This window comes from Coturnix japonica, chromosome 3 (assembly GCF_001577835.2).
Source record: "Coturnix japonica isolate 7356 chromosome 3, Coturnix japonica 2.1, whole genome shotgun sequence".
Lineage (NCBI taxonomy): Eukaryota > Metazoa > Chordata > Aves > Galliformes > Phasianidae > Coturnix > Coturnix japonica.
The window spans coordinates 9,468,117-9,488,419 of record NC_029518.1 but is presented as its reverse complement, the minus strand read 5'-3'; the positions used below and the strand labels follow the sequence as shown (position 1 = coordinate 9,488,419).

At 43.3% G+C, this 20,303-nt stretch overlaps 1 protein-coding gene across 9 annotated transcripts in view; it reads right to left on the bottom strand.

Moving 5' to 3' along the window:
- Nucleotides 1–19,007, bottom strand: part of LOC107310851 (calpain-13-like) — a 35,856-nt gene extending 16,849 nt beyond the window's left edge. For 3 of the 9 annotated variants that reach the window (XR_001553765.2, XR_001553764.2, XR_001553763.2), the window contains exons 1-11: nt 17,447–19,004; nt 13,686–13,934; nt 10,205–10,274; nt 9,301–9,419; nt 6,698–6,831; nt 5,009–5,183; nt 3,979–4,047; nt 3,382–3,467; nt 2,721–2,795; nt 2,074–2,228; nt 665–813 (exon numbers count right to left, since the gene is read on the bottom strand). Coding sequence is in view for 6 of the 9 variants with exons in the window: in XM_032443737.1 (XP_032299628.1) it covers nt 665–813; nt 2,074–2,228; nt 2,721–2,795; nt 3,382–3,467; nt 3,979–4,047; nt 5,009–5,183; nt 6,698–6,831; nt 9,301–9,419; nt 10,205–10,274; nt 13,686–13,934; nt 17,447–17,599 (1,434 nt within the window). In the remaining 3 variants the exon portion in view is untranslated. Of the gene's footprint in view, nt 1–664; nt 814–2,073; nt 2,229–2,720; nt 2,796–3,381; nt 3,468–3,978; nt 4,048–5,008; nt 5,184–6,697; nt 6,832–9,300; nt 9,420–10,204; nt 10,275–13,685; nt 13,935–16,547; nt 16,608–16,784; nt 16,969–17,446 lie in introns of those variants that run through there. The other 6 variants (XM_032443737.1, XM_015856885.2, XM_015856884.2 and 3 more) reach the window with 6 other exon arrangements.
- Nucleotides 19,008–20,303: the final 1,296 nt, after the last annotated feature.

The window sequence follows — 20,303 nt, the reverse complement described above, 5'->3', positions numbered from 1 at the left end:
TGACTACTCTCAGGCACTGAGGGTAGACAATGGGAAATACACTGAGGGGGCAGCAGCACTATGGTCATCTTTCCTTCATTACCAAGGCGTTACACATAAATCCTATTGCCCTGGTAATCAGCTGCTCTGACTTTGCACTTCAGCTCCTGCATGGGAGCATCTTGGAGCCAAAGTCAACTTCAGCCTGAGGGGCTGACACCTCACAGAGGTCACATCAGCCAGAAGTGACACACTCATTGAATTTCATCCATCCTTGGAAGCAAAACAAAATGAAAACACCTTAGCGTCAACTGGAGGGGAAAGAAAGATGAAAAGCAAAGCAAGTTTTAAATACAAAATGAGAACAGACCAAACTACTTCCTGACTAAACAAAATACTCTTTCCAATGGTCTCTAGAACTATGCCATGACAACCTATCAAAGGTCCTTTTATCAAAATGAGTGGCTAATCAAGATGGGCATGCAGCATACTAGTGTATGCAGGGATCTCCATGCTCCAGCAGCTCCATGCCCTTCTTGTGATGGGTCTATCTAAATATAGAAGATATCCATACATCCACTCCAACAGTTCATCCAAAAGACAACTAAATCCTTCACTTGCATGTACAGGTATAATACGCCACAGAGCAAACAACAGCTTCTGCATGATATTTAACCATGCTTACCGTGGTGATTAAAAAGCCAATCTTCAATTTCTGTGCATCCTGCGTACCCTCCGCATTTTTTTGTATGAGTGAAATGACCACGTTGTAGGATTTGGGGTCATGATTTGTCACTTTGAAGAAATATTGAGGGTTCTTTGACCCTGCACCTGCTGAGGAAGTGTTATTAGATTAGCAATAGCCACTCAGATATACCCGTAGTAGCCTCTTGTGTTAGATCTTGCTTATAAAGACTCAGAAGAGGTAATTACTTCTCCAAAATGCTTTTGATGCAACAAAGCTCTGAAGTCCTTACCTTATTAGCAGGAGCTGAGGAATCTGGAGTTGAACTAATTGCCCATAAATCAATTTTGGAAATCTCTGGCAAAGTCATAAATGTCAGGCAGATTTGTCCCCCGCCCACCTCTGTTTCACCTACATGGCACACTTTCCCCAAGCAGGAAAGCAGTGATTTTCAGTCCTGACCCGATGGCTGAGCTGAAAAGTACTATGACTAGGAGATCACATAAGAACATCAATGATAAACACAAAATGCTCCAAAGGTATTATCCTTTTCCTACCTATTAATGCTTGTGATGCAGAAGACAGTGCTGAGGACCAGTAAAAAAAGGCCAAAGGTTCAATTAACAAAAAGCATCCCTGACAAGAAGTGAAACCGGAGGAAAAGGTCTGAGATGTCAGCACCTACTTAAGTCAGCCTAGACTTGAAGCCACGTATTTGAGTGGCCTTGCAAGCTTCTCCACAACAGTCCTCAACCTCTCCTCCCAGAACATGCCTTCTAGCCCTGTTACCAGCTTTGCTGCCTTCCTAAGGGCTCTTTCAAGGACCTTAACATCCTTTCTGTATTGTGGAGCCCAGAACTACACACAGTACTCAAAGCGAGGCCGCACCAGCACTAAGTATAAGAGTAGAATCACCTCTTTTGATCAGAGAGTTTTGCGGTGTTTCAGGCACTCCAATAAAATGCATGGTCTTACCTCGTCAAAGGACTTTCTACCTTTGAACACTGAGCTTTGTAGCACAATTCTTTCATTTCATATCCATTTAATTCCAGAGTACCTCTTTCTCTAGGGTACCAGTCACATATATGCCGGACCAGACTTTCTGATGAGGTCCCCTGTAGCACCTACCTCAACAGGCTGAAAGAACGTAGACAAGCACGTTCTGATTTAGGCAGCCTACAATCTCTAAATCACAAGCCCTCTTTCCCTCCCCCTCCCAACTCAGCAGTCAGTGCTGCTGCTTTCTTTCTATCTGTTTCTCTTAGCTGATAGGTGCTGTAATGAGAAAGAGCAGGCATTAACAACTACCAATCAATATTTCTGCTAACTGGCGCTCATAGTGAATGCTTCAGTGTAAGCACTGGTGTAGAGGAGGGGAGGACTGGGTGACTGCAGGGAGCATTTGTTACCAGAGGACCAGTAGTTCCTTCCAGTAGCGAGCAGGTTGATGTGTCTGTCCACAGACCATCCTGTGCGGGGCTGATCTCTGAAGTCGAGAAAAGTTGGAGTGCAGTTACATACATACAGCCAGGAAAATTGCTCCCGAAAGCTTTCACAGGACATCCTGCAAAGGAGAAAGCTGCACCTTTCAGTCTGAGACACCAACTGGATATTCCTATTCAGCCCTTCAGTGTCTTCAAAATGGGGTTACAGGGCAGTGGCAGAGGGTGCAGACAAGCTGGCTGACACTTTGCAAGAGAAGTTAGATCTTAGGGCATTTGGGCTGCCCTAAATGCATGTGGAGCCCCATGAAATAAGAAGTTCAAGCTGGTCACTTGGAGAGAGTGACAAAATCACTAGGTCTCACCAAGTCGGATTTTCACTACTACTACTTCTTTTTCTTCCCATCAGCTTGTTGCATTGTATTGGCCAGCTTCATCTCTCCAAGCCTTGTTTTCTCTGATACCATTGCAATCACTTGCTGTTTGCTCACAACTAACAAAGGAGTACTCTCAACCACCACTAAGAGCACAGAAAACAAATGCCCAAATGACCCTTCTTTTATAACAAACACAAAGAGAAAGCCTAATAGACAAAAAGATTGATTGAGAAATACCAGAATTCTCCATCATTTTTCTTTCTGTAGAGCTCTTCCTTAATTTCAGGCTCAACATAGTCCCATTCTGGAGAGCTGCAGATAGGAACAAAAAGCTGTGAGATGTACAAGTTTCTTTCCAGCCAGTCTATTCCTCTACCCAGCCCAGCACATTGAGAGGGATCAAGAGGGGTAAGGAAACTGCATGTGGGAACAGAATTGTGTTAATATTCTCATAACCAAGACCAGCAAATAGCGACCTTTGCTGTGCTTAGGGGTACCCATCCTAGGATGGGAAATCCTGCCTCTGCCCCTTGCCCCTAATGCTTCCAAGTGCTGATATCACATCAGTGTGCAGAGGGCACATTAGCCAGTCGGATGTGTTGTTTCTAAGCAGCATGTTTATAATTAAGCAATGATTGTACTTTCTGTTGAATGCAAGATAAACATAATCAATAACTTGATCTATGCAGCTTACCCACTGGGAAAAATGCACACATCAACAAAAAGGTATACCTGAGCTAGGCTTAGCGATGAGTACATATGGAAGCAATGCTTCATGAGTTTTCTCTCAGCTGGATTGTGTCTGCTTCATTATAATGGGTGTGAGGTAGAGGTGCTTTCTAAATAAACCTATACAATAGTGATTTGCTTTAGGAGATGGGAAGTTTCGAGGTCATACCCATCACTCCAGGGCCCCTTCCACTCCCCATGGCCCCATGGATTCCAGACTCTGATTATATGTTCCCAGTGGTTCTTGAATTGTATCTGTAAAGACAGAAGGAAAACAAAACAAAACAACTCTCAGTCACAGCTGCTCACAAGTATGATATTCAGTGATAATACAGGATCTTCTGTGCGATAGTTCTGTGGTAATACATGCATCTTTTGTATATGGAAGCCTGGTTTAACGGCATCTAAGACGACAGCACCTTCTGTACTTTCTCCTTTCTTTCTCCTTTCTGCACATATCATGAGCGGCAGGGAGCTAAAAGAGACCACTACTTTCTCCAACAGGATTTGGGATCCTTCCAGACCCAACCCGGGAAGGGCCAGTCAGAACCTTCTCATCAGGAACAATTACAGGATTCTGATATCCTCTTCTCCTTGTGCTAGATCCTCTGTTATCTCCCAAAATATGAATACTTTCAGAAATCTCTCCTAATGGTCAAGAGTTAATTACAATTACTCTGAATGGAACAACAGTATGGCTGCCTTCCACATCCCTGTGGTGGACAACCAGTATAAGACTACTACACAGGAACAACTCCAGTCTTACCTTCACAGCTCCTGTGACAGTGTACGCATGACCTTGTACAATCCCATTCCTTAATACTGTGTTTCTCATCTGCAAAAGAGTGAAAATACAGCTTATAGCTCTCTACCATACTGCAAAAGAATGGTCATTGACCCCCAGAACTGGCATGGGAGAAAGAGAGACTCAGTTTTAATTTCAGCAGTATCTCAGATGTACCATCTCCAGCAAAATGTGACTGCAGCTACGAGCAGCTCAGTAAATATAACAGAAGTACAGGTCTTCCCACAGCTGAAAATGTTCATTGGTACAGAGCTGGTACAGCTACAGCATGACATGGGTTGGGCTGCTGGGAGGATGAGAGCCCCAACATCTCACTACAGCCCAGTGTTATGCACCTGAGCTGGGAGGTTTGTCCTTCACTGGTTTGCAATTGCCAAACTTTCTGTCCTGTCAAACCAGGCAATACAGAAGCAATGCAACATGCCTTGCAGTCTTCCTTGACATGCTGTATAAGCCCTCGTCAAGTCTTTTAATAAAAGTACTTAAAACATCACAAAATCTTTTCTGGCTTCCCAGCATTAATATCAGTAGCCCACAAATCACGATATGATAACAGTATCCCCTTACAGAAGACAGACACATTTTGGCTTTGCTAGAATCAGTCGCAAAGCTGTAAGACCAAAATCAGCCCTGCTGCAAGAAGATAGCAGTCAGTCACAGTGGAATTAGCCAGGAGACACACACAGCTCAGAGACAGCTGATTAATTGATTCCACCAAGGTCAAAATGGGAAGCAGGCCCCTCAGAGAGGGCTGCGCATCTTGCCTCTATCCACAACTGTTATCCACATCTGCATTCAAATGATCTACGTCTACCCAAAAGCCTTTACATTCTGCATTGCATAACCTTATTTACTTTCTGCTGCCAAGATCTCACCAGGCATCCGCAAGTTGTGACGGTGAAACTATGAATGTCCTTTTTTTTGTGACTCAAATGAGTAAACTCGATGCAAAGATAACAAACCAAGGTGTGCTTCTGGCTTTGTGACTCACCCGGCCCGAGGTGCTACATCCCATCAGACATCCAGATTTGCTAGCAGCTTTCAGTATGTCCTCCAGATCAGGAGGGGGGTCCTTTAATGAAAACTGCATTTGGACTCCACCTGTGAAGTCTACTAAAGCATCGGAAATGTAGCCCCCGTGCAAGTTCTGGTAGGAGCCAAGCAGCCTGAAAATAGAAAAAAAAGTCAGCAGTCCTTACACTGTGGTTTTATTAAACAGTGTACAGTGATGGATTCTGAAATGGACACAGACACAGGCAGTGAAAATGGGAGAGCCAGAGACATTAGGGCCAGGACTTCATCCAGTGTATTCATCCAGACCTGGAGCACCCAACTAGAGTCATTATGGATAGTGGGAAATATACATGGTGCATCTTGTGCCAATAGACACACTTCAGGGGGACGAGTTGAATCTCATCCTGAAGCATTCAGTTTCTTTCTTCTGAACCAGAATGGCGCCAAACACAATTAGTGCGAATGGATGTCTCAGCTAAATGAAGGGGAGCTGTTAATTCCTACGTAACACTTTGTCACAGCTCTTCACAAAAACAACCAGAATTCCTTTTGCGATTGGAAAATAGAGGTTATTTCTCTGTATTTCCAGTGCAAAACAGAAACAAAGTTTTCATCATTGTTCCCAAATTACTCTGCTAAGGTGTGATAGGGCGATAATTTAATGTTGTCAACACAGTTCTTCTGTCTTTATCACACGCTTTTTATAGAGGCAGCAAATAAGCTGGAACACATTGTATTTAGAAGAGGTAGATCATGCTGTTAAACCTCACTATGCACACTGTATTTAATGTATGTAATCAAATGAAGTCTGTGGCTAACTGTGTTTTGAAGAATTGTCCTCGTCCTCCATGGATGAAAAGCATTAGTCATGGGCACTGGGGAGAAGATTCTCAAGTGGGAATCTCATAAAGAGCATCTCCTGCAAATTTAATTTAGTAGAGGCTTGCTTTGCTTTGTAAATAAAATCTTATGCAGCAAACCAGTACCAGCTCCTGAGACAACTCTTCTGAAATATCTCAGGGCAAAAAAAAAGCATCCTATTCTTGAGTTACTCAGATGCTGCTTTAGCATTTGCTGATTCTCAACCGGATTGGCTGAAATAATTAGCTCTCATTACCATTTTGCACTTCACAACAGTTAGTTCTAGGGCACGTCTGCCAAGACCCAGCCCTTCAGACTTCACTCTAGCATGAGAATTTCTCTTCAGAGTATTTAATAACAGGCAGCATTACAAATGCTAAAGGATAACATTCTGATCTTATTGTCTCCACCCAACATCTGCATGGTCTCTTGGTGATTACAGAGGTAATCCCTGCACAGAGTCTGCAGTTTTAAGCATAAAAAATAAAGAAACACAAAAGTGAAGAAGTTCACTTAAAATAATGAGGAGAAGCCCAGCCCCTTTGTGTAGCCAGCCCTTACCTTCTTCATTTTACTTCTCAGACATTAAGATCCCATAGTTGGATAGAGTACAGTTAGGTCCTCAGTATGAGACTACATCTCCAGGTTATATTGACCATATGCATGTACACAGCCATTTTCTTACAAAAGCACAGCACAACACATGCAACTGTGAACCTGAATTCCTCCCTGTGTGATCTCTGTAAAGCACAGGGTGAAGCCACCCCTATGAAGCACTCAGCACTGGGTGGGAAAACGGACTTACTTGGCATATGCTTTTTCCAGCAAGGATGGCCAGAATTCATTTGATGTTCGAGGGTGTACAGACAGGTAATTCCCATTTAGGAAAGGTAGCCGGTCATCTATCACTACATCCACCCACTCTCCAAATTGCCAGAACTGAAGGAAAAGAAAAAGAAAGAAAAGAATGAGCCTCTTTTAAGAACTCATATTCATGCCAAACAACTGTCTCTTGAAGCAGCACAGGAATTAATCTAAAGCATGGATATGTGCAAATTCTCTCCCAAACTACTTTAGGCTAGTGATCTAACTTGTTGACCAAGCTACAACATGACTGTATTTCCCATGGCAGAGGAAATCATTTGGAAACAAACAGTCCTGCAGTCAGTGGGAAGAAGTAGTCAGTATGGGAAATACACTAATATTACTGGGTGACAGCGAGGGCAGCAAGTTGATAAACAATTGAGCAGACAGTCCAGTGAGCCTCACACTTGGATTTTCCCCTGCGACACAGCACTGTCGAGATCAAGTTCCTAGATTTTCCTTTCTCCATATTTCAATTCAGACTCTGATAAGTGCTGTTGTGGACAGGGACAGTGTAGTGAGTAGAGATCGTTTTGAGGCGTTATCCATCTCTTTGATAGATGAGGAGGGCGCAGGTAGTGGACAGAGCAGATGTTTCCAGTTGATGGAACCTTTTAATGGAGAAGGCAGGAAAGGAGGTCTGTGGGGATGGCCTAAAGGAGCCATTTCCAGAGTCATTAGCAGATTAATGTACCTTAGCGTGATTCACAGTCATAAGAAGCCAAGTTCTTATTTTCAGTAATGCTAAGGATTCTGGTGGATGTATGCCATCAATAGATCTAGTCCACCATGATTTTATTTCACCAGCTTTGGCCAACGAAAAACCTCAAAGTGAGCTGTTCTGTTAGAAAAGGACAAGACCAGATCAGGTCAGATTCCCATTTTAAGTTGATGCACTCTGCCATAAGCCCTTGTAGTCCCTGAGAAATATTTCTGTTTCTTTTTCCAGGGTGAGCTATTCCTTGCTCACACATGGCAGACCCTGACTCAGTGGTATCAGTTTCTGTAGCAGAAAAAAGGATTCCTGTAAAAACACAAGACTAACTTAATCCAGGTAGGTCATTTAAGTTTTTGGAGGTTATGTAGAGTCTGGCATCCCAGTTGCACAGTTTACATAGCTCTTTATATATTCACAGTGAAATAACATCATTTTAAGTATTCTCTAGACAAAAATGCTATTCATCTTAACTACTGCTTATGAAGTGCTTAACACCCTTAATTCTTGCTGATGAGAAGCCAGCACTGCGGAGGAAGCCTGGAGCAACCTTTCGTAATGCTGAGAGGCAATGTGCTCCAGGTCCAGGAAGGAAAATATTACGCTAATATAAAAATTGGAGCTAATATGATTTGCCTTGAGATTTTTCACTGAACTGAGGGACTGGTGGCTTAGCCTGTGGATGGCAGTAAAATATCTTCGATGGAGTAATTGAAAGACATTGCCGACAAGTCATTTCCATTCTGAGTAGCTTTCTCAGGGGTTTATTACTTGAGGAAAGCCAGAAACAGTTGCATTGATTTGCAGACGAGATGTCATGAAAAACATTTTCAAATTCCGTAAGGTATTTATATTGCTTAAGATTTAAGGATTGTTCCTAACTAATCCTTTCAGAGCTCTCGTGAGAGAAAATTTAGCTTGCCTCTTTTTAATGCGTTTTAAGTGATCTAGCATCTCTTCAGCTGGGTTGCTTCATGTAGTGCACCTCTGCGTGTTGGAAAAGGGCCAAGACAGAAACATCTGGTATTCAGAGGAGCAAAGGAACAGAAATTTATCCTGCCTATGAGATAATCTTCCTGGTGCCACTCCACGAGAGCTCCAAGGGGTAAAAGAAGTTCCACTGCCAGAGATCTCTGTATATAACAAAGCAGACTCCTGAAAAAAGGACCAAGTAATATACTGATTCTCTCTACCTCCCATTGAGCTTTCAGAGCTTAATGGTATGGCAAATGCTTCTAATCCCATAAGATATTTAATTGACTCAGATGCAAGCAAGCAGGGCCTGACAGTCACTCACATCTCCCAGCCTCACACCTGAGAGATTCAGAGGATATCAAGAGTTGGTAGGAAGTGAGATTTACTACAGAACTTTGCTCCACTCTCTGAATCCATTCCTCTGACCTGTCTCACGGGATTTGCAATTTCAAGTAAACTCTACCCAGCTAATAGGGAAAGTTGAAGCACATGGGAAAACAGAAAATGAGTCCAAGTAGATAAAAGCCGTAAGTGCACTGACAGTTGCAACAAACTGTCCAAATCAAAGCAGAAACCAGAGTGCCATCTAGACTGTGTAGACGGATCCATCCAAACAACAGGTATCTGTACATCTGGAGTTGGGTACAAGTCATAACTTTCAGAAAAGGGCTTCAAATTCCCTGGAGTTTGATTGCAGCACCTGGAGAAGGGGGACCCATTAGAAAATTTGGCATTTACTGCAGAGTTCTTAGTTGGTTCTCAGAACTAAAGCACTCAAGGATGCTGAGATGTTCGGATCCATAAATAATCCAACCAGTCAAGCCTGAGCAGTACAAATACAGTAGATTACTTACCCGAAAATGGAAAATCCCAGCATAATCACTCTGGAATCCTTGGTCCTTTGGTAAAACATTCTCCAAAAATCGTTTCTGCATCGTCAGGGAGCCCAGGGCAGCCAACATCCAGCAGTCACCTCGAGGAAGGGAAGAATCCAGTACATTCTGTACGTTATTCACTGTTACAGACAGTGGCTACTTCCTTAGAAGAACAGACTTAGACATCTAAGAAGCAGCTTATTAAAAGAAGCCAGCATTCTTGTGTCTTCCTTCTGTCCTTCAAAAACATTGAAATGCACATTGGCATTCACCAGCAATGCCCCATGGGAACTCTGATGCCACTTAGCCATCCTTGACTACTTTCATACTTCTCTTTTTGTGGTCACATTGAGATCTGCAGTCTAGAAAGTGGTATAGAAAACCTTCAGACCTTCCAGTGAGGTGAGAAACAGGAAGACAACTTACAGTATGGTTGGTGCTCTCAAAGACAAAGATGTTTATGAGCTAGGAGAAAAAGATGGAACTGATATGAGATGCAGATGCATATTTGTGTGAGTATTGCAGAAAATGGACAGAAGTACCATAGGAAAAGCAAAAAGACATGAAACAGTAATAGTGACCAGATGGAGATGTTTGGATGAAATACATATCAGAGCTGTACCTGCTTACCAATGTTGACCCTTGTTTTCAACGTCTCTACCTGCTCATATTTAGACCTTGTCCTTATGTGGGTGGCATGCATACTAAAGTAGCAGGGATTAGAGCTGCTGCATTTGGGAGCCCTGTTAAATATCTCCAATAAATCGCAGGCAGACTTGCAGCTACCACGATTCATGCCTTTCCACCAAGAACTCAGAACATGACAAAGCAAGCACAGGTTATTGCTCCCTGTCAGTCTTTTCCAAAACAGGAATAACCTTACCTATTTCTCCTTGAATAATATCAAATCTGCTAACTCCATCCAGTATCAAATAGGGTTTTCTCATAAGCTCCTGAAAGAAAGAAAATGCCAAGAGAAGTGTGGGTCCCCAGCCTCTGCCAGCCACAAGTCCCTGCCCCTTACTGCATCCCTTATTGGCTTTTCATTTGGGTTTGTCTGATGCTTTCAGAGGGCTCTGTGCTCAGCTGCCAAATCATATGGTCTTCATGGAATTGGATTCCCATTGAGGTGGTGAATTCCCTGTGGCTGTCAGCTATCAGGAGGCATTTGGATAATGTTTCTACAAAGTTTGCTGTGTTTCACAAAAAAACTATTATGAGGCTTTGTAGCATTTACCCCTGGAAAACTGCTCACCTAGAGACAACAAATGGAACCAATCCAGAGCAGAAAGACTTCCAGCTATTGGTGATACTGGACTGCCAGGTGAGGGTTTGGGAATGTAGAGTGGAAGGGCAAAATCACCTAGGGATTTCTTTGCTAGAAGTCCTTCCTCAGAAACACCCAGCTTGAGATGCTGCTATAGCTTTAACTCTGAAGCAGATATTGTTATTTTGGGCTTATTAGTGTCGTGGAAGCGAAGAATAATAAAAAGATTGGTGTTGTTTGGAAGCTAAACTCTCCTCTCAGCTAGACAAATATTAATTCAGCATCACTGCTGTGCCTGTCACAGCGTTGCTTTGGATTAAGAGGCAAAGCTGCTACCACTGTTCCCCATGCTGAGGGAATTCCCTAGCTCTGTGCTGAGGACAAGTCAGGCATACACTGATGTTGCACACCTAAATCCACAGGAAACCTCCACAGAATAGCCAGCACAGAAATGAACCAGTCAGTCTAACAAGGGAAGGCAGAACATGGAATCACAGAATGACCCGGGTTGGAAGGGACCTCAAGGATCATGTAGTTCCAACCCCCCGAATGAGAAGTGCTGGCTCGGACCAAAGGTCTGCCCGATGCAATGCTGTCTGACAGGATGGTGAAAATCAAGCTCCATTGCTCCTCCCAACAATCCTCCTGCATACATCCATATATCTTCCATCCATTGGGGGCCAAAGCACTTTGTTGGCTGAAGGCTTTAACAACAGTTAGATGTGAAAAACAGGTTGATCTTAAGGGGTTTGCCCACACCACCTGAACTCAATTTCCTGCTTCGCAGCAGGATAACTCAGTTCCCATTCACATCTTTTCACAGGATAAATACCTCAGTGCCTTCAAAAAACTGCCCCAGCTCTCTGTCACAACAGTGATAGAGGTGCTCAGGCTGCACAGATGAGAGCCCACCAGCGTGAGAGGAAAGCCCTGCTGGAGAACAACCATCACTGGAGGCAGAAACCCATTCAGATTGCACCTGCACCTCCTTTGTGTGGTTCAGCACTAAAACACAACGGCAACTGCAAACAAAGGAGGTAAATATGGGATGAACTTCAAGACTTAGAATGGGGAAATAAGACCAGGATATAAGGAAACCACACATTTCCATAGTTTGCTTAAGGCAACTTACATGACCATGTTACATTTGTTTTCTCAGTTTTTATTTCCTATTATTTGATAGGTGTTACTGCATTCCTCGCCCATGCCATTACAGCTAAGTTTTTAGGTTAACCCAAGCTATCATCTGCTTTATTGTCTGAATAGAAGTTGTTTGTTTCTCCCCCCTGGCTACAGATAGACCAAGACTGATGCAGTAGGAACTGCAGCTCAGCTTAGCTGTGTGCAAAGATTCTAATTCCAAAACACTTATTTTAAGTTCTGTTTATTCAGTTTCTGCCTTCAGATTTCTTTCATGTTGATGCTGTTTCTGGGAAATCTCTGGGAGTTCCCAGAGATAAAGTGCCAATAAACAAAGCATCACCCAAAGTGATCACTCAAGTGTAGAATTAGGATAAGCATTCTGTGCCTGAAATATCTGCACCCACTTTGCAAAGGGCAGAGGAGGAGAGGTCAAATGTGAGAAAGCACTTCTGCAAAATGACTATATCAAATAATGAAACTTCTATGATTTAAATAACAAGTGAGTCCCATATGACAAGGATTGCCTGAAATTTTACTGTTTTCCCCAATACTTTTTAGATACTAAGTGCAGCAGCATAGTGTCCCCCAAGTCTTCACTAAGGGGCAAATAATGTTTGAAGCACCACATGCAAAAATCTCTGCCATGAGGGCTTGGTGTTGAAAGCACAGTCTGGAGCAATTCCAATCTAATGGAAAACCACAACTACTGCATAGTTAGGAAAGGACATTTCAAATATTGTCTGGGTGCTCCTGACTGATGAACCTGCCCCTCCAGGAACTCCCATCCCAAATCAGCTCACTTTTCAGGTCAAAACAAGTTAGTACTGACTGTTGCCACTGACTCCCACTGTATGAAAATCAGCCTGTTTTCTTCCTGCTTTATACATTACCCCCAGATATGAAGATATCAAGGTCTGAACATAACTGGCCATTTTCTCAACAGTGTACAAGGTAAAATAGTTTTGTTGCTCAACTGCTGTATCAGAGCTATGTGCTACTTAAGTAAGAAAGCCCTACATGACTCAGAAGATGGAAGCTAAGAAAGTAATAGGTCCAAAATGCCATTTTTGTTACAGATGCATTTCCAGAATTATTATTATTTTAGCATCAGGGAAATAGCCTGTTAAATCTGAACGGTGAACTTTCAAAGAGGTACTGCTGAATCAGTGGCTTAGATTAGAGAAATGAGAGCTCTTTAGTAGAATTTGAGTTGTCCAGAAGCAGATCAAATGGGAGCACTAGTTCTAGTAAGGTTCACAGACAGAAATATACACAACGACAGTATTAATATCACAACTGCTAATCCATATTGCTGGATGTCACTGTTACTGAGAGAGGTACTGAGATCTTCTGGTTTTGTAAACCATACAAAGCTGTGACTATGGGCAGAGCCACATGAGCTCGTCATACTCGAATGTCAGAATCTACATGTGTTAAGCATGTAGACAAGGAAAGAAAATCTCAACTGATTTCATACCACTACTTAGATAAGTGCAGTTTAAACTGAGGAAGAAAGGCAAGACCAGGAGCCTGAAACGGGCAGCTGGTGAGCCCCAGGGCCTGGAGAAGACAGAAGAACCTCAAAGAGTTGTTCAGCTCCCACCCAAGTAATCAGGGCAAGCATAGACTGTATGGTCCCTTCCATGGGTTGAGAGCAAGCCTTCCTGCTTGCTCAGATGCTTACAGCATCCCACTCCTTGCTGCCCTGTTCTACAAAAAGGGCAGTTCACACACTAGACATACAGAAGATGTCATCAATAGGTCAACTTCTCTCTACATGTCCCAAAACAAAGATGCCTTTTTCCACTGTTGTATTCTCAGTGCTCCCCTTGGGCTCTGTTTTCCTGCTTAGCACAGACCTCTTTTCCCCAAGACGAAGGCATCAGCACCCACATCCACCAGCAGTAATACAAGTAATACAGTAATACAAAATATCGTGGCTCACAAAACTCACCGTTGGCCTCTTCCACTCTATTTGCCGCAGCTCATCCTTTGGGAGCAAGTTGTGACCAATGGAGCTGGAGTGAGCAGGGAAGGTGTCATCCTCAAACAACAGGCCTTGGCTCAGACACAGGGATCGCAGGTGCTCAAAGTCCTGATTATTAAATTTCCTCAGGTTCTGGAGGCCTCCTGATATCCCTGCTGTTTGCATGCCTTGCTCCAACCTCAGAGCTGAGCTGAGGTTGAGCATTGTGCCCCTTTCCTGTGAAGGAAGAGAGACACAGCCATTAGCTATCCAACCTGAAGTAGTGCCCTGAAGCACGTTTGAACCCCTCTTTTTTTAATGCTTTAATTTATACAGATCAAAAGGCAAGGTGCAATTCACATAGGAGAAGTGGACTTTTCACATACATGTTGAAATTCTATACCAGCCAAACTTAACAGTTAGCACTGGAAAATCTACCACATGCCCCAGGCGAGGCATCCTCCTCCTTTAATTAACTCTACTGTGCTAATATCTAGCCTGCTGTTTAGTTTCAGTTTCGAGTCACTGGATGCCATTGCTTTAAATATTTCTTTTAGTAGGTAATAGGGCTCTTTCCTATCACGCAAATAGACTTCTGGATCTGGTGTGCTGCTGGCGCTGTACAGTGGGTGCAGAAGGCTCCAAAAAGAGCTAAGCCTTGGATTTTTTGAGCCCAAAACAGTCCCAGTGTAGGTATGAGCCAGGCACCTTGCTCCATACTTAGTGCCGCCACACATCCTGGTGCTTCAAGTCCCTTGGCCATCTGGTTTTGTAACTACAGCACAGAAAAACAAGGAGGTTTTGTGTTCCATTATCTTAATCAAAAGCCCCACTAAAAAAAGAAAAAAAAAAAAAGTCATAGGGAATTCAGAAATTACCCTTGGCCAACAAGACAAGAGAACATTCCCCTTGGGCTTGCAGTTTTTAATACAATGGAAATAAATCTCATGTAATGTACCATAACATGACAAGGGAATGGCTTCTTCTTAACAAATACTCATTTGAAACTGTGCCCAAGCCCCATGCATGTGAAGATCTATTTCTCGTAACAGTGTTCCAGCAAAACTGATTACTAATTCCAAAACTCAAATTAAAACTAACAGAGCTTGAAGGCTGGAGCTGACACGCGCTCCCTCTCTTCTGACAAAGAACACGAGCTTTTAGCGTATGTCTGTGTGCATTTAATTACGTTGCTTAACATATCCGGAATAATTTGGCAACCAGATTGAAGAAAATAATACATTTAACTGCTTCTGGCCTTCCAAGAATCACTTTGTTAGCACTGTATCTGGGTGTGTGTGTGTGTGCACAGAGACACAAGCTCTATCTCTGATGAGGTCAATGCTCCCCAGTTAGCACCGTGCTCCCTATCAGCCACCCCTTTTAGAGCAGCCCTGGCCATACATCCTTTTCACTTGGCTCCCACAGGTGCAACAGCAATGGCAGAGATCACATCCGTTTTTAAAGCAGAATGTTGTCTGCTGGGCTGGGGAGAACCTTACATTAATGAACTCTGAGGCAGAAATGCTACAAATGGACAAAGCCATAAAGCAGTGCTTGGCCCTTGGACTGTTCCATGACATGAGACACGTGGAGGGAGGAAACCAACCCGGAAGCCCCAAGCACCCACTCTTTTCTGCATTAAACAACTTAAAAACCACCAGCAAAGGGTACGTCTCATCACTTTCCTGCATTCATTCACAAAAAATGTCAAACCACTGTTATAATCAAGTACTCAGTGGTGGCAAATGCGACTGACAGCTAATTACACTTTGCACAAAGATTTATGTCAGAGTACACATATTATTTCCTTCAGTGGCTTCTGATAGTTTTCACTGAGTAGGAAGTGGAAATAAGCAATTAGCTCCATCACTGAGCTATCCACCTTCTCCTCTCCATCCACTTTTTTTCAGAGCATTTCTGATACATGCTGGCTCAGCTGGGTGCCTGTACTTTAAGACTGCTGTATTTGCATCAAGAACTACGATGAATCCCAGAAATGCCAAAAGGCCATCATCCCTTCGTCTCTTCTTCCCTCTCAAGCACTCCAAACGTCAATGTGTAATTTAATCTCATGCACAGTATTCAATACATGCTACAGCAAAGCAAGCTCTCTTTTCCTGTAAACCCCATCACTTGCATATTTGGAGTACAGTTAAAAGCTGCAAGGGATCAGTTTCAAAATGGCCCTATAACAAAGGAAAGTGGAGGTTCATTAGTTCTCCTTACACTCAGAGAAAACACAACTGAAAGCATGCTGGCTCTCAGCAGTCTGCCCTCAGTGATGGCCCACTGTACAGGAAGAGCAGGGAACTGAACTTGGGTGTCTCAAACCCACTGACAGACAGACAGCATACAGTGAACAAAAAGCATGAGCACCACCTCACCTCCCCCCAAAAATTTAAGCCCAAAGCTAGGCGCTTTGGCAGCCATCCTATAGATTGCTTTCCCTGTAGTATCTGATACAACCTTCTGCTCCAACTTCTTTCTGGCTATTTATTTTCCTACATGGCATAAGGACACTTCCAGTTACCTTTTTTCTGCCTCATTTAGCAGCAGCACACAGTAACTATAGAGTCCTCCTCCTCCGAGGATCTCTGCTCCCACCTGATCCGATTAGTTCTGACAACTTGCTGTTTTACTGTTAGGCATTTTGTAGAATGGCAAATGCTTTTTACTTTTTTTCCCCTTTCCCTCCATGAAATATTAAGGACAGGGATTCTAATTTATCCCATCTCCCCAAGACGAATCCCTCTCAGTGTTACTGTGGTGCTTTTCCAGCACTACTCCTTGCATTTCACCTGCTTTATCTCATATTAAGTAAGTAAAATAGCAAAGAGATGTTTTTACCTGCAATGCCTGCAGTGGAACCCTTCAGCCAAATCTAAGAAAGCAACAGATGGGCTGCTGTTATCCCAGTGCTCCTTTATAGGGCAGCTTTTGCCCTGCCCTTAGCAAACACAACCAGGTTGAATTCAAGTTCAATGCCAAAATCAAACAATACGACACAGGCGTTTCATAAAGATACCATGTGTATACACACACAAATGCACTTCTTCTACCAGACACAATTAAATCTCTACGTACGTATTAAAGTTGATTGTCTAGTTTCCCATGGTTTGCCGTTGTTTCAGATGCAGCCATTCTTACAGGAAAACAAGATTCTTTTGCATACCTAACAACTCCAGATTATCCGCTTTCCTTCTCATACCAGGAAATGCAGCAGTGACACTGGGCATAGGTTGGCAGGACTCACTAAGCAACACGCTTGGTGAGTGGCTGATGTCATGTGGAGCTCAGAGTCAGACTCATGATCTCATGATCCTACTCATGACATTCTATGATCACGTGAGTATTACGGGAAGGGGGAATGTTCTTCATTTTGGGGAGGTGTAAATGAATCTAAAGAAGCTTAAAAGCTGTGCAGCATATCCTCTGGGACACACTGCTTGGCAGCAATCATGGGTGTATCCCTACATCCTATAAACCCATTTCTGAAGAAAAGGCCTTTGGAGTCCTGACGGGCAGCATGTTAAAATGTAAGCCAGCAATGCACTCTTGCAATAAGGAAAGCCTAGTGCTTCCTGAGCTACATGAGCTGGAGCATTGCCAGGGTTCAAGGGGCTGGTCACCCTCTGCGCGGTGATTTTGTGTATCATTCCTTCCTTATCCAAAATAACAATGCCTCGAGTTCAGAAATGCCTTCTGCTTGGACTGCAGTCTCTTTGGACTAGGATGCCAGCACTTACCTTAGCAGCTGGTCCACAGGAGCTTGGGAAGATGAGAAGATGAAAATGCTCATGAAAAAGGCAGTTTGGCTTCTTCATCAATGTTTCACTGAGGTCTGTGGGTCTCCAGGCTTGCATTTTCAAAGCTGGGCACTGCATCCTGCTTACTCTCATTTTAGGACTCTTGTTTCCACATTAGAACTCAGCATTCAGCATACTCCAGAAGGAAATGCATCTGTGTAGATCAGAGTAAAAGTGCTCCAGAGAGTGCAGCTTCACTTCTCCTTTAAGAGCTGCTTTCCACAACCACAACATAAATAAAAGCTGATTGCAACAGAAGCAGAGTGTGAAGATTCCCTTCCTTGCAGGAAACGAGCTCAGGATGATAAATGCTGGTGTTGTTAGCTCATCTGACATCACTTGCACTGCTAATTGCCTCCTCTCTCGGGAAGCGGCAGGTATGTTCCCCTCCAGGTACAATGTTTTATTGTCTGGAACTGCTACCCCTGCTTAAATGGTGGATTAACATGATTTAAGAAATATTCATTGCAAAGTTGATTAGAAAGCACCGTCACTAAGCTGGCAGGGGGTTTCAGTTATTGCAGCACGGCTCCGATTTGAAAGTGTCAGCTTTCCTGCAGAAGGCTGTATTGATGTGTCCATTCTCACCGTGGCTCCAAAGGAAGAAATCCAGAAGGCACAGAGATTTCTGCATGGCAATAAGCCTTTAGATTAGTTGTTTTCCTCCTGAGTGTTTGTGTAATCCTGCAAGAAAATAGAGGCTTGTTGACTGAAAAACACAGGGCTGGGTGTTGGGAGAGGAGGGGTGTTTGCCAGTGCTACCCTGTTTGATTCTGGCAGATGCAACATTGCCCTGACTTAAGGTTTGCTCTTGCAGAGCAGGATGCTAATCCACCTCAGGGTGGCTGTGCAGCTTAATCCATTCATGAGCAGAAGATGCTGAGAGAAACTGGAAACTCAAAAGTGCTTTTGCATGGACAGTTACCACCCCAGGGCTGCTCAACACACATACACAGGCTGCTCTATTTCTGATACAACCCAAAATGCCATTGGCCCTCTTGCTCACCTGGACACACTGCTGGCTCATGTTCAGCCAGCTGTCAGCTAACACCCCTAGATCCTTTTCCTCCATGTAGCTTTCCAGCTACTCTGCTCCAACCCGGTACCAATGCACGGAGTTGTTGTGACCAAAGCACCCAGCCCATGTCCTTATAGAAGCTCATACAATTGCCCTCAGCCCAGTGATCCGGCCTACATACATCCCTCTGTAGGGCCTCCCTACCCGCAGGCAGATCAATGCTTCCTCCCAACTTGGTGCCATCTGCAAACTTAACGAGGGTGCACTTAACAAAATGTTATTTGCTGCCTCTCTGAATCGCTGTTTTCTGTCAAAAAGAAGAAGAAAAAAATAAAAGAACAGAATAACTTTGCCCAAGGAATCCTTGAAGCATTAAGGAAAGCAGCTCTCCTCACACCACCCACACAGCTTACGTGCTGAAGGTTTGGCTGCTGTCTTCTGCAACACTTCAGACATATGTCTTCAGTTCCCATCTCCATTGCTTTTACCCCTGCAAAGATCACACTTGTTTTCACAGAGGCACTCCTAATCGACACCATGGTAAATAAAAAGGAGGCAGGATATATTTCCAGGGTGGCCAACTACTTCTTTCTCCCTCAACCCTTTGCATTTGTTGCAGTCACTTTGTCCTACTGCTTCTGTATGGTGGGACTACTGGAAAATCAATCAGTTTATTTTATTCATTCATAGTTTTATGTATCATTCAAGTGTTATCACTAATTTGCTTCTCTTATCTAGAAGGCTAGGAAAAATATTATTTATAGACTATCTTGTTCACTTTGGTTATATGCCCTCAAACTTCTTCCCACTCTCAAACACACGCTTTTAGGACTGTAAATTTACCAGTTAAATATCAATGACCACCTCCTGCGTCTGTTTATACCCAGTCCTCGCCCACAAGCTGCCCTTAGTGTAAATTAGCCACGTGCTGCATTATTTTTTCCATATTTATTATATTCACTGATGAATCATTTTGCTTTAAATGAAGTACAGCTGCTACTGAAGTGAAACGTGGTAGCTGTCTACCAATACACAATGAACCCGCACGGTACCACTGCCACTTGGGGAGGGGGATTTGGTGTGAAAAACCTCTTTCTCTGGAGCCATGTTTTCAAGAGAAATGTCCACTGACTTGGGAAGTACAGCAGGAGTTCTTGAAGAATGAAAATAACAAAGAAACACAAAACAGGCAGCCTGCTACAAATTCTCATATCAGCTCTAGAATTGATTAGATATTGCCCAGTGGACTGTTCTTCCTTCCGAAAATGCCAGTCTGTCACACACAAAAGCCACTAGCAATGAGTTTTCACCACAAGCAAGGCAAAATACATTTCAATAACACCACTAGGCTCCATTTTGATTTTGGAATGGTCTCATTTTTTTTGATTTATAGAAAAGAAACATCACTTCATCATTATTATGCAACAGATTCAACATTTTTCAATGTAAAACCTGTTAGAACCAGACCTTTGTTGGAGGGCCATCAACATGAAGTTGCTTCCAGCAGCACATTAGCCCTTGCTGGGAACCTCTGCATCCAGCCCTTCTAAAAGCCCAGTTGGTGTCAGGAATGTATTCCACACTTTGTTTTTGTCATGGTGCAAACTGACCTCTATAGTTTCTGAAAAACAAACAAACGTGAAATGTATCTGCTGTGCTCTAATGAAAAATCCTTGGTCTGCAGATCATTCTCATATAGCTTACTGGAGTCATTTGTGGTTCAGACTTTGCCTCAAGTTTTTGCTGATGAGAGGGACATATTGCACAGCAGAGCTCCTT